The 12,778-nt window shown below is 49.2% G+C and overlaps 1 protein-coding gene across 2 annotated transcripts; it reads left to right on the top strand.

The window, feature by feature from the left end:
• Nucleotides 1-1,950: 1,950 nt before the first annotated feature.
• Nucleotides 1,951-12,417, top strand: LOC133070152 (collectin-46-like). Of its 2 annotated transcripts, XM_061161935.1 has the most exons (7): nt 1,951-2,018; nt 2,814-2,885; nt 3,585-3,786; nt 8,054-8,170; nt 8,452-8,559; nt 9,303-9,419; nt 12,228-12,417. In XM_061161935.1, the coding sequence occupies exons 3-7, from the start codon at nt 3,588-3,590 to the stop codon at nt 12,257-12,259; spliced, it is 573 nt and encodes a 190-aa protein (XP_061017918.1). In that variant the 5' UTR covers nt 1,951-2,018; nt 2,814-2,885; nt 3,585-3,587; the 3' UTR covers nt 12,260-12,417. The 2 variants fall into 2 exon arrangements, with proteins under 2 accessions (XP_061017918.1, XP_061017919.1); XM_061161936.1 differs by lacking the exons at nt 8,452-8,559; nt 12,228-12,417 and having other exon boundaries at nt 9,303-9,800.
• The last annotated feature ends 361 nt before the right edge of the window (nt 12,418-12,778 follow it).

Below are 12,778 nucleotides of genomic sequence, written 5' to 3' on the forward strand. Positions count from 1 at the left end.
GACTTCCATACCAGTTTTAGTCCCAGGGCCACTTACAGTATGTTCCCCTGGGGGTAGATCTGTGGCAAGGGCAAAGGTGAGTTATTCTCCTGATCACTAGCTTGCAATGATACTTGGGTGGTCAACAGTTGAACTCCCATGATGTTGAATAGTTTGCTCTGGGTTAACAGATGTAGGTAGGCCTTGGGGTGACTGCTCCTGGAATATTTAATGACAGGTTCTGTGACCTAAGCTAGCCTCTTGGTTCACAGGTTGAGACAGCAGGTTTCCTATATCAGTTTTTCCTTACTTAGTCCACTCATCCTTCTATTTAGCCTGGCAGCAGTATGGCTGTAGGACAGGTGGAAATGCCAGGGTATGGCATTTTTATCAGCGCATTCCTGAACTTCATGGCCACTAAAGCAGTGTTTTTTTGCATTGCTCAGCAACTTGAGTAGGCCCACTGTAACAGCTTCCACCTGTTGTAAAGCATATAGGCGGCATAGAGCTTTGTTCCTTGACACTATATCCCTGCTCTGCCCCCTCCCACACTTGGGACCAGAAGCCGAGAATGTACTCATTTTATTTCACCATTGCCACACGTTTGAAACAAACCCTTCAGGGTAACCGACCATGGCCAATTCACAAGCCTGTCCCAGTTAGTGTCCCTAAAGCCTGTACTTGTTTAGGGGTGGTGGGTCAGGGGTATGTTTGTATTTTATAGAAAACAATAAAACCAGAAAGGCTCTTATGTTTTGCCAGTATCACAAGACCTCCCCAGGCAGTCAGGTGAAGCACAAGCCCAGGCTGCTACTTTTAAACTGGAAGAGCCTCTGAGGTTAGCAGGATGTCATCAGCTTAATGGACGAGAAAGATCTCTCTCACAGGAACCCACATGCTAGGGGAATGACACCCCGGGATGATCCCCACAACTCTCCCTTCCCTGTCCTCATTCTCCAACATCTCGGCATTCAGGGATTACCTGCAGCCTTCTGGCTGACTCACCAGTTGTTGGGCTGCACCCTGCAGGTGTGCACGCATGTTGCAGCCCAGCCTTGAGACCAAAGCAAGAGCTGGGAGACAGGGACAAAACGTCATCGCTTATTAGATAAGGAATCTACTTGTCCAGAAAAGAAGGGTCTTAGCGCAACAGCATACCGTGTTCAGCAGAGAGCAGGAAGGCAATGGAGGCAATCTTCACCGCTTGGGGAGGAGCCCACCAGTCTAACAGGGAGTTGACGTCAGTTTGCTCATCAGTTACCAGGGAAACCAGTGTCTGGGGCAGCAAGTATGTAGGCAGTTACCAGTAAGCCCTGTAATGAAGAGAATTGGATAGTCATGTGAGTGAAGGCGGGTTGGGCAGGGGATGAACAGAGAGCATAGAAAGCCATCTTGAGGCAAGTGGAGAGTTGTCCTAGAGCTACAGCTGAAAGCAAAAGAGTGACCCCTGCCAGATGGCAGCTCCCCCAGACACTGTCTCCCACAGGCTGTTGCCTCAGCAGCCCTTCACCTGCCCCACTTCTGCTCAGATTGGCCAAGCAGCTCCTAGCTCTTTCCTAGTGCCTGAGCAGTAATGTTGAGATGAAGGTGGAAGAGAAGTGGGCACAGCAGGTGCTGTTTCTTGGACTCTGCAGGGTCAGGCTGCTTTTGCAAGAGTTGTAGATCATTGTGCAACTTGCTGGTCTTCTCTGGACCTTGGATCCCTGGACATCATGAAATACAGACCCTGATGCTGCCATTTTACTTACAAGGCTGCAGTGGGGTACCCATGAGATCCTGGGCTGAGGGTGCCCTTTGAACTCTAAAGAGTGTTTAGTCCTATCAATATTAGTGGCAGCTGTTCAGAAACCAGATGGACACCTGGATTTGGGTAGGGGTGTAATTGAGTGAGTCAATAATAAGTAAATTACCCTACTTCCTGAAGAGAATTCTCAGGAAACTGGGGCTGAGGGTCACATTATAGGGCAGGTATAAAGAGCCAGTTCTCACCCAGGAACTCTAACTTGCCTGGATGTTCTGGACCCTTACAGGAAGCAACTGTGAGTGTCTCTGTTCTTGCCTCTTAATTTGTTTTCCAATGTCTGGTGAATATCTCCCTGCCTATGTGGGTGTTGAATAAGGCAGGGTGTGTGTAGATCTTCCACTCTAGGAGGGTCAGTGCTGGTGGTGCGAACAAGTGAGGCAATAAGGGGTGCTCTTCAATCTGCTCCCTTTGTTTGGTGGAAGATGTGCTTCCAGGAAAGGGAGAGGGGGAGAGTTGGGTATGGGATCCAACCAGATCTCTGATGCCATTGTGTGGAAGTCCCCAGGGTAAATGCAATTCATCTTCCCCTGGAAGGAGGCACTTCTCTGGTCAGCAAACCTTTCCCCTCCCATCAGCCTGCTTGGCAAACTTCGGTCCTCTGCATAGGTCCCTCGGGCTTTCTTCCAGGTCTCTGCAACTCCCATGATTCTTTTCCATGCTAAAAACTTTACAGTTTCTCTCTGAGAAAGGAAAGAAGCCCAACCCTGGGAGTGACCCACATCCTGCACCCACCGTGATCTCACTTAGTTCCTGAGTCCCTTTCTGATGGTAACCATAAGTTCTACTGGTCATCGGCTTTCCTCCTCTGAAGCCAGCCTCCCCCTGATGGCACCCGTCTCTAACGTCCCCTCTTCCATGAGGCCCCTGTCCAGGTCCTCTCAGAAGGTCTGGGCAGGACTCTAGGTGTACCAGGAACTTTCCTGGTGGAGCCCAGGAATGACAAATCTGGCAAACAAGCAATCATGCACGATTCTGTGCTTAGGACAGAACTCACCAGGCATTATCACTCTGGCTTTTTTTTTTTTTTCAGATAGCACTGCAGACTCCAGCATTAGTCTGTCCAGAGCAGCAAGTGAGTGGAAACAAGCCAGCCTTGTAAGAGGTAAAGCAACCAACTTTCTGGTACAGAAAGGAAGGAGATCAGGGAGGGGACGGGTCCCACCTGAGGTCCCTCAGTGAGTCCCTCCTGGTGTTACAATGGCCTCAGTGAGGAATTCTACATCCTGGCCACAGTGCCCCTGGCAAGTGTGAAGAGCCCCCCAAAAGATGACACAGAGCATCTGAGAGTAGATTCATGCTGCTGGCAGACCAGGTCAGAGGTCCAGCTGGTCCACTCATGTCCTCCCTGCTGCTGCTAAGTCACGTCAGTCATGTCTGACTCTGTGCGACCCCACAGACAGCAGCCCACCAGGCTCCCCCGCCCCTGGGATTCTCCAGGCAAGAACACTGGAGTGGGTTGCCGTTTCCTTCTCCAATGCATCAAAGTGAGAAGTGAAAGTGAAGTCGCTCAGTCATGTCCGACTCTAGCGACCCCATGGACTGCAGGCTACCAGGATCCTCTGTCCATGGGATTTTCCAGGCAAGAGTACTGGAGTGGGCTGCCATTGCCTTCTCTACATGTTCTCCCTATTCAGACCTTATTCTAACTTTCCCTAAACTGCTTCTGGAGGCGTGCTACTCTTGGCCCCAGAGGATGGGAGAGGAGATGGGGGAAGGGCTTCTCCTGACCTCCAGGAGCTGGGCCAGCCCTAGTCCTCGTCCTTGGACCAAGAGCACCCCCTCTTTCTGTTCCTCTGCCTAGGACATGCTTCTCCTCCCACTCTCCGTGCTGCTCCTGCTCACAGAGCCCTGGAGATCCCTGGGAGCAGAAATGAAGGTCTACTCCCAGAAAACACTGGCCAATGGCTGTACCCTGGTTGCATGTAGCCCCCCGGAGGGTGGTTTGCCTGGTCATGATGGACAAGATGGGAGAGAAGACCCCCGCAGGGAGAAGGGAGATCCAGGTAGAGCTGGGACCATGGGCTTGCCCTGATGGGAAGGGGTGGGTGCTGGAATTGTAACCAACCCCAAAACTCTGAATCTTCTGCTGTGGAAACCTTGAAGATGGTCTTCCCAAGACAGGAGGTTCCCCCAGATTTTCAGTCCACCTAAAACATGGCTTTACTGGTTGGCAAAGACTGGCCTGCCCAAGTCCCCAGCTCCATAACCACCTGCCCTGATTCCTCCCCTAGGATCTTCCTACTCTAACCACCTCAAGAATGTACAGTGAGTGAATGACTGGTATTTGAAGTTCCCTGCTCCAGAACTCATTGGGCTTCCCAGGAGGTGCTAGTGGTAAAGAATCTGCCTGTCAATGCAGGGGAATTAGGAAATGCAGGTTTGATCCCTGGGTCAGGAAGATCCTCTGAAGGAGCGCATAGCAACCCACTCCTAGATTCTCACTTGGAGAATCCCATGGACAGAGGAGCCTGGCCAGCTTTGGTCCACTGGGTTGGACACGACTGAAGCGACTTAGGACATACGTGTAGGAGACATAGGAGACGTAGGTCTGATCCCAGGATGGGGATGATGCTCTGGATAGGAAATGGCAACTCACTCCGTTTTTGCCTGGAGAATCTCATGGACAGAGGAATCCTTCAGGCTACAATCCACAGAGTCACAAAGAATTAGATGCTACTGAGCATACACCCTCCAAAACTTAACTGTTGTTCATTCTTATTAAATGTTGCCTCTGCAGAATGTTAAATATTTTTCAACTGATGACAGTGTTGTAAGTTTCAGTTTAATCATCTGTAGATGGGAACATTATTGACCACACAGTGACAAAGAATTGAGCCAAGGCTTTATTTCTTTGTTGGGTCTTCGAGATAAAGTTATATACTCTGCTGTACCAATCAGCAAATTCTCCTGTGGTTTCCAAATGTACTGATTATTAAGGGAATTGTCTGGAAACACTGAGACACAGGAGAAAATCTGGGTGATACTGGCAAGAAGTGAGAATTCGATGAACCAGTGACAAGGACGAGGGGACCACCATGGCCCCGGGCCAGGGCTATGAAGGGATCAACTGAGGTCTTTTATCTTTCTGGAGTTTTGTGTTTTGATTGGAGAGGAAAGAAATGAACAACATTAAAGCTGAAAAGAATAAGTAACATCCCCAGGATTTTCAGGGTTAAGAGACAAGTATCTTATCTATCTCTCTTTTACAAAGGAAATAGCTCCTAACATGAATGGCCTGGGGCTTGAGAAGGCAGACGAGAAGTAGTCTCAGAGGAGGGGTGATATTCAAGGTGCCAGCTCTCTCTAGCTCCCTGAGGGGCCCTGAATTGAAAAGTATCCCTTCTTCTATCTCCCTGGTCTCATGGCCTCCATGGTTTGGAAATGGATGGGCAACCTCTAATGCTCCCGTCTAAGGAGTGACTTGCTTCCAGGTACCTGCTGCCCTCCGCAGCCTGGTGGGAGCCCAGGAGAAGCTCAGTCAGAGACCAGGTGTCTCTGCCTGAGCACAGTGCACCAGGGGGTCTGGGATGTGAAGCCCATCCTCCAGGCTCCCATTACTTGCCTAGTGAGGATTGGAACTAAGAGCAGGAGCTCTGTCTAGCACAGAGTCTCCCACCACCTGCACATTCTTGGCCCAGGTGAGCCTGGCTCTTCTTACCCTGGGGGAATGGTTTCCAGATCTGAAATATCACCTCTTCTCTCCAGGTCTCTGAATCCTCTTCAGCCCTGAAGTCCTGTTTCCTATGAGTATGTGTGTGTCCATGGGTTGTGGGTGCTGGGATGGGATGAGGGACATCTCCTAGGCTGTTTTCTTCACTCATTACCTGTGCCTCATAGTTTAAAATTCAGTGACAGATGCCTTGCAGACCAGGACCTGGTGCTAACATTTACTTCCTGCTCAGTGCTAGGCAGAAAGCTATGTTCCATAGATAGTTTCTCAGTGAACAGAGAAATGAAATAATGAGGAAATTAACAAATAAGTGAATGCACAAATTAGTAGTAACTGAAGATTCCTTTTGTTGTCTTTTTGCACATGAATGCTTTACTCACAACAGTCAAAAGATAGAAACAACCCAAGTGTCTATCAGCATTTATCCACAGTGAATGAATAAAGAAAATGTTTTGTATTCATTCTATAGAACATTTCTCAGCCATAGAAAGGAATGAAGTACTGAGGTGTGCTACAAATTGGATGATCCTCAAGAATGTCACTCCTAGTTTAAAAAGGCAGACACAAAGGGTCATATATCATATGTATTTATATAAAATATCCAGAATAGGTAATAGAGACAGGCAGCTGCCTAGAGATAGCCAGGGCCTGGGAGGAGGCAGGGATGTAGTGATAAATGGGTATGAGGTTTTCTTTGGGATTAATGAAATAGTCTTGAATTAAAGAGAAGTGGTAGTTGTACAATTATGTCAACGTTCTAAATGCCGCTGAATTGTATACTTTAAGTGATTAATTATAGGAAATTCCTGGAGGTCCAGTGGTTAGGATTCGGTGTTCTCACTGCCAGGCCTCAGGTTTAATCCCTGATTGGGGAACTGAGATCCTGAAAGCTACACATCACAGTAAAAACAAACAAACAAACAAACAAACAAAAACAGTTATCTTTACATTATGTGAATTTCATCTCAATGAAAAAAGAATAACCAAACTCACAGAATTGAGTGTATAATTCTTGAATCAATAGGCATTTCTCCCTTTAGTCTTTGAAAGCAAACCTCTTGTATTTCAGACTTAGGCAGCCTTCTTAAGGTAATGTGATTTTTCAAAATGTCTGGTCATTTTTCCAAAACGAATTAGTATGCGGTCACTAATCACAAAAAGATGAAAATTAAAGTTCCCAAATTGTGCCCCTTAGAAAGAATAACTGTTAACACTTGTATATGCTCTTCTTGTAGTTTTTTCAATGTATGCTACGTGTGCACATGCCTGACACATGCATGGACATGTTGAAGAAACTAAATCATAGTAAATAGAGTGTTTATAACTTGCTTTATCACTTAATAATGCACAATAATTTCATCTATCTTCCATTATTGTAAAAGCATGTTACATAGATTTTTCTCTTCTTTATAATAGAATTGATGTATAATATATTAGAATAAGATGTACATCATAATGAATTCATATTTGCAAATATTGTGAAATGATTGTCACAATAAGTCATCAACACACATAGTTAACGATTTGTGTGTGATGAGAACTTTTAAGATCTGCTTGCTCATATATGTTCAAGCATGCAACCCAGGATTACTAACTATAGTATTTTGCTGTACATTGTGTTCCTGGGACTCAATTGTTTTTTTAACTGGACACTTGAATCTTTTGATGATTTCTATCCATTCTGCTCACTTCCCAACCCCACCCCTAGCAACCACATATGTGTTCTCTGTATCTGTGAGTATGCTGTTTTTGTTCATTTGTTTTTTTAGATTTCACATATAAGTGAGATAGTATAGCACCACCCTTCTCTGTGATTTATTCCACTAAGCATAGTGTCTTCAAGATTTACCAATGTTGCCTTGAATAATGCCTGAATAATTGTCCACTGAATATGCACCCTGCATTTTCTACATCCGTTCATCCATCCACAGATACTTGGGCTCTAAGCTGCATCCATATCTAGGCTACCATAAATGATGCTGCAATTAACTTGGGGGTACATATATCTTTTCAGGTTATGTCTTTGTTTTCTTTAGTTAATTACTCGGAAGTGGAATTGATGGTTTATACGGTAGCTCTAGTTTTAACTTTCTGAGAAACCTCCATACTGTTCTCCATAGTGGTTGTACCAAAGTACATCCCTACTGCACAGCTTCCCTTTTCTGCACATTCCCCAACACTTCTTATTTGCTGTCTGATAATAAGAGGTGTGAGGTGACAGCTCATTGTGCTTTTGATTTCTATTTCTCTGGTGGTAAGTGTCAGGTGTCATTTCTGACAGAAACTTTGGTTCTGGGAAGGGGCGAGGGCAGGGAGTCCATGGTCAAGGGTAAAAGCTGACAGACTTAACTGCCATAAATACCGTGGCCTTGGAGAAGGGGCAGGTGTATTGTATGCAAATTCAGGTGGTTTAGGTTTGGATCTGCCTGCAACTCTGCAAGCCTGTTCCTTCACCTGTAAAATGCAATCCTGTATCACCACTGGACCTGAAGGGGGAGTGTCTACACCCTACAGGACCCTGAAAGAATGCCAGGGCCCTGACCCTGCAGGGCTCCTCCTGGGCCGGGGTCAGCCTTATGTCCATCTCTTCTATGTCACAGGTTCACCAGAACCTGCAGGACAAGCAGGAATGCCTGGACCAGCTGGCCCCATTGGGCCGAAAGGGGACAATGGCTCTGCTGGAGAACCTGGACCAAAGAGAGACCCTGGACCGCCTGGTGAGCAGCTGGGCGTGGAATGCATGTGTCTACAGGTGGAGTGCTGCGTTAGGACACGGCAGTAGGCGAGCACAGATTCCACCCCAGGAAGACGAAGAAGGTCATTCTCAAGGTGGCACAGGGTTATTTCAGGGAAGGCTGGAGCTCCTGGGGAAGGCGCAGTGGGGGCAACATCTTTAGGAAGAGGCTGCCTGTCTGAGTTCTATTACAGCCCCATCTTTTATGCACTCCCACGTCCAAGGAGATTCAGTGTCACTAACCGGGCTGGTCCTTTTCCCCAGGGCCTCCAGGCATGCCTGGTCCAGCTGGGAGAGAGGGCTCCTCAGGGAGGCAGGGGAGCATGGGACCTCCAGGCACACCAGGCCCCAAAGTAAAGACTGGGCCCAAAGGTAGGAGGGTGGTATGTGGTGGGTGAGGGAGGGAGATGGGAGGGGTGACATGGGCAGCCCTGGTGGGGACCAAGGTACGTGTACAGTGCCTGGAAAAGCCTGGAACTTCCGCACCTGGTCAGCCTGGCCTGGGCCTCACCCTCAACTTTCCCACACTGGCTGAATTTCCCCAATACTATTCCTGGAAGGGACCAAGCAGTCAGGAGCAGTCTCCCAGGTCACTGGTGAGGAAATGGTACCTGCTGAGCACACTCTCTGCCGTGTTTCTCCAATATGTTCCTTCCTCAGGAGGAGTGGGTGCCCCAGGCATGCAGGGCTCCCCAGGCCCCACAGGTCTCAAAGGAGAGAGAGGTGCCCCTGGTGAGCTGGGAACCCCTAGAAGTGCTGGCACAGAAGGTGAGCACTGGTCATGGGCTGGGCTCACGTTCCTTGTGCCCACCACCACCAGCCACCAGGCCAGAGCTGGCATTCCAGGACGAGAGCCAGTGTTGGGCTCTGGGAACTGTCTGTCTCTCGGGAGAGGATGGTGCATGTAGCATAGACTGTCTGTATCCAGGGAAGGCTGGTTATTGGGTTATTCGACAGTGTATGAAGAGAATGCAAGGAGAGCTTCCAGGCACAGAGGGATATTTGTATGTAGGAGGGTGTACTGCTGAGGGATATGACAGTCCATGTATTGGGGGAGGTAAAAATGCTGGAAAATGTGCCCAGAACATGTGCCAATTATTTTTTTCTGGTCCCAGGGCCTGCTGGAGCCATCAGTCCACAGAGACCTTCAGGTGCTATGGTCCTGCCAGGACTAAAGTGGGACAGAGGTGATCTTGGAGAAAAAGGAGCAAAGGGAGAGACTGCAGTCCCAGGTAAGGAAGCCCTGGAGACCCCCACCAAGGTGTGCGGTAGGGAGTAGACCTTCTTCAGCTCAGTCCCTCTTCTCAGGCATCCCCCTTAGCTACAGGTGGGAGTGGAAGCAGGAAAGAATAACAGATGGACAGTGAGGTGGACCCTGGTCTTAGCCTCTATGACTCACTGGAGAATAACCTGAGCAGTTTTTCCTTCTGATCTTTGGGACAAGCAAAGCTCCCTTCCCAATTCATCAGATAACCTTGAACTTCAAATAATCATGCAGCCCGCCCCCCCAAACACACACACACACACACACTCAAAAGGAAGTCATATCAGATTCCTAGAGTTTGGAATTAAAATGTCATCCGGTTCAGTGTCAGTGAGGTGCAGGAATCTGATGAGGGAATACTGTTCACAAGAGAACCACAGGAAATCCCGTGGGCAGCAGAGGCCGGCTATGTCAGCAGAGGTGGGCCTCCTATGGTTCTCTCCCAACTCCTTCCCCACCCCCAATATGGGTTGCACCTGGACACCCTCCCCTGAGGCCTGAGCTCTGAGTGACCCCAGGCTATGCTGGACCCATCTTCACTCAGCCTCTCTTCTGCAAACATCAGTGCTCTCAAGCATCAGTTTGTGATCTTAGAGGGACAGCTACAACGCCTCCAGAATGTCTCCTTTCAGTGTGAGAAAGGTGAGTTCCTAGACCTGACCCTGAGCCAGGCCCTGATCGTGGGCCTCAGACTGGGGCTGGGCTTGGCTTGGAGTTTGCGGGGCTGGGTCTAAATTGGACTTGCTGGGACCATGACTGGGACTGGACCTGGCCCTGGGGCAGGAGTGGGGCTAAGGACAGGGCTGGGACAGAACCGTGCTCCACGTGCTCTGGAAGCTCAAGCAGATGCATGAGACAAGGAGGAGGATGCGGTCCATGTCACTAGTTCAGCAGACCTTCACCCCAGCCTACTCTAGGCAGGTTCCTATGACCGGAAAGGGGACACCCAACCCAGGATGCATTTCTTCCCTCTGTGGGGCCAGGTATGCAAATACCCAGAGAAGCAGCCACACAACCCAGGACAGCAGAGAATCCAGATCTTGTCCTAAGAGTGGGGGTGGGATGCTTCATGTGGGGTTCAAGGCTGCCGGGGTCCTGACCTTGGTGTGTGGCCACCAAGTATCTCACCCTAAAGATGACCTTAAGTCTGGCAGGAGCAGACTGCCTCCAATATTTGGCCAGGGCTGGACTGTTCCTGCATCTCCTTGGGTATTTAAAGCAGAGATTCTTCCCTAAGCCTGGATTCTAAGCGGGCAGAGGCCTCCTGGAGCACACACCTGAGTGCCCTGTGCCCTGGGACTCTACACCAACTCTCCCTCCCCCTTCTCTGCTCTCCCTGATGACAGTTTTGAAGGCACATCACTTATCAAACCTTGTTGATCCAAAAAAGGAAGAGTTTTCTGAAGGAGCAGAGCATAAAGGGGCCTGATTGGGTGAGACAAAGGGTTGGCCCCTAAGGACTCAAGTCAACTAAGTACTGAAGTAGCAGGATGAGAATTTCCAGCAGTTTGTCTTCCTCCTTGCACAAGCATATCTGCACACCTATTTACTCCTTCATATGCAGACTGAAACAAACAAAGGAGATCTTAGGCATATGTGTGGGCCACACATATGTACCTAAACACCGTAACTCAGTTGACAGCATCTACATACGTGAATACACATGCACACATATGCACACACATCATGATGGACCTTGAGTTGACCATGTACCTTCAGATGGACACACAGATATATTCACGCATGCACATGCACACCTACCCAGATGCGTGGGATATAACCAATTATGGCACTTGAGCTTGCACTGATCTTGTCCAGGGCTCTCTGGGTGCCATCCTGACTCCATGGAAAATCTGGTCTCTGACTGCTTGTTGAAGCTACTCAGAGGGAAAGGGCAGTGGGTCAGGGTACAACCTGGGTTCCAAACCAGTCCCGTGAGCCCTCTTAGGATAGCTGAAGATTTCCATGCACAACTCTGAAAGTCAGAGGGGTATGGATGGGATGGAATAAAAAGAGATACATAACATGTCACATAGGGGATACTGTTATGTAATGTATCTCTACGTTAGAAATAAGGGTGGAGACTCTGAAAAGGGAAGTGATTTTCCCTTGTCACCTGGACTGTCATTGCCAAGGTGGAGCTGAACACATGACTTTCTGAGGCCCAGACAGGGCACTCTCCAAAGCTGATCCCACCCTGCCCTCCTGCCCCCACATAGAGCTCTCAGATGCCGTCATCCCCTGCTCATTGAGTGGTCCAGGGAGGCTGACTGGCTGTAGCATCACCTGCAAGCATACGGAAGCCAACACTGGACTGCCCCCAGTGCCGAGATCAGCCCTTGGCTGCTCTCTCTGTCCTCCCTTTCTCCTCACCCCTTCACATAGCACAGAAGCACTAAGACAACTCCACACGCCCGGTCATCATGCACGGGTGAGAGTGAGCTGCCTGCTTGGTGTTTTCCACACTCTCAGGAGCTGCCCTGAACTATATGGTGTCATTTCCCTGCCAAAGCCCTAAGTATTTACACACTAATAAAAAACCCGGTTCTGGCATACAACAGTGGGAAAAACAGAAAGTGCACATGGGAGCTTTGGTGTCACATCCAGCAAGGTCTGATCCTCATCTACATTTGACAATTGGGCAACTTTGGGCCTCTGAAGTAAGCACCTGAGTTCTGGGGCCTCACCTGTGCCTGGAGACCACGGCACCACTCACAGGGCACATCGTGGAGCCAGGACTGCTCTGAACCAAGTGCCTCACTTTCTTCCTATCTAGTACCTGGATTGGAGGCTGCAGACTCCAGTTGAAGCACAAGGTCTAGGTGCTGCCGCATCCCCAACCTGACTCTCCTCTTCCCCTGGCGGTGCTCTTCCCTGATGGCCAGAGTGTCAGGGAGAAGATCTTCAAGACAGCAGGCTCTGAAAAAACATTTCAGGATGCCCAGCAGATATGCACACAAGCCAGGGGACAGTTGCCCTCCCCACATTCTGCAGATGAGAACGAGGCCCTGACTCAGCTGGCCACAGCCCAGAACAAGGCTGCTTTCCTGAGCATGACCGACACCAGGAAGGAGCGTACTTTCATCTACCCCAAGGGAGAGCCCCTGGTCTATTCTAGCTGGGCCCCCATGAGCCCAACAACAGGGTCACTGACAAAGGCCCGGAGAGCTGCATAGAGATCTATTGGGATGGCAACTGGAGCAACAGAGCTTGTGCTGAGATGCGCCTCATGATGTGTGAGTCCTGAGCCCCCCAGGGAGGAACGGGGCAATGCCAGGGCTGTGTGCTGCCAGAATTCCAATAAAAAGGTGACCCTTGACTTCATGA

Source organism: Dama dama, chromosome 15 (assembly GCF_033118175.1).
Source record: "Dama dama isolate Ldn47 chromosome 15, ASM3311817v1, whole genome shotgun sequence".
NCBI classification, from domain to species: domain Eukaryota; kingdom Metazoa; phylum Chordata; class Mammalia; order Artiodactyla; family Cervidae; genus Dama; species Dama dama.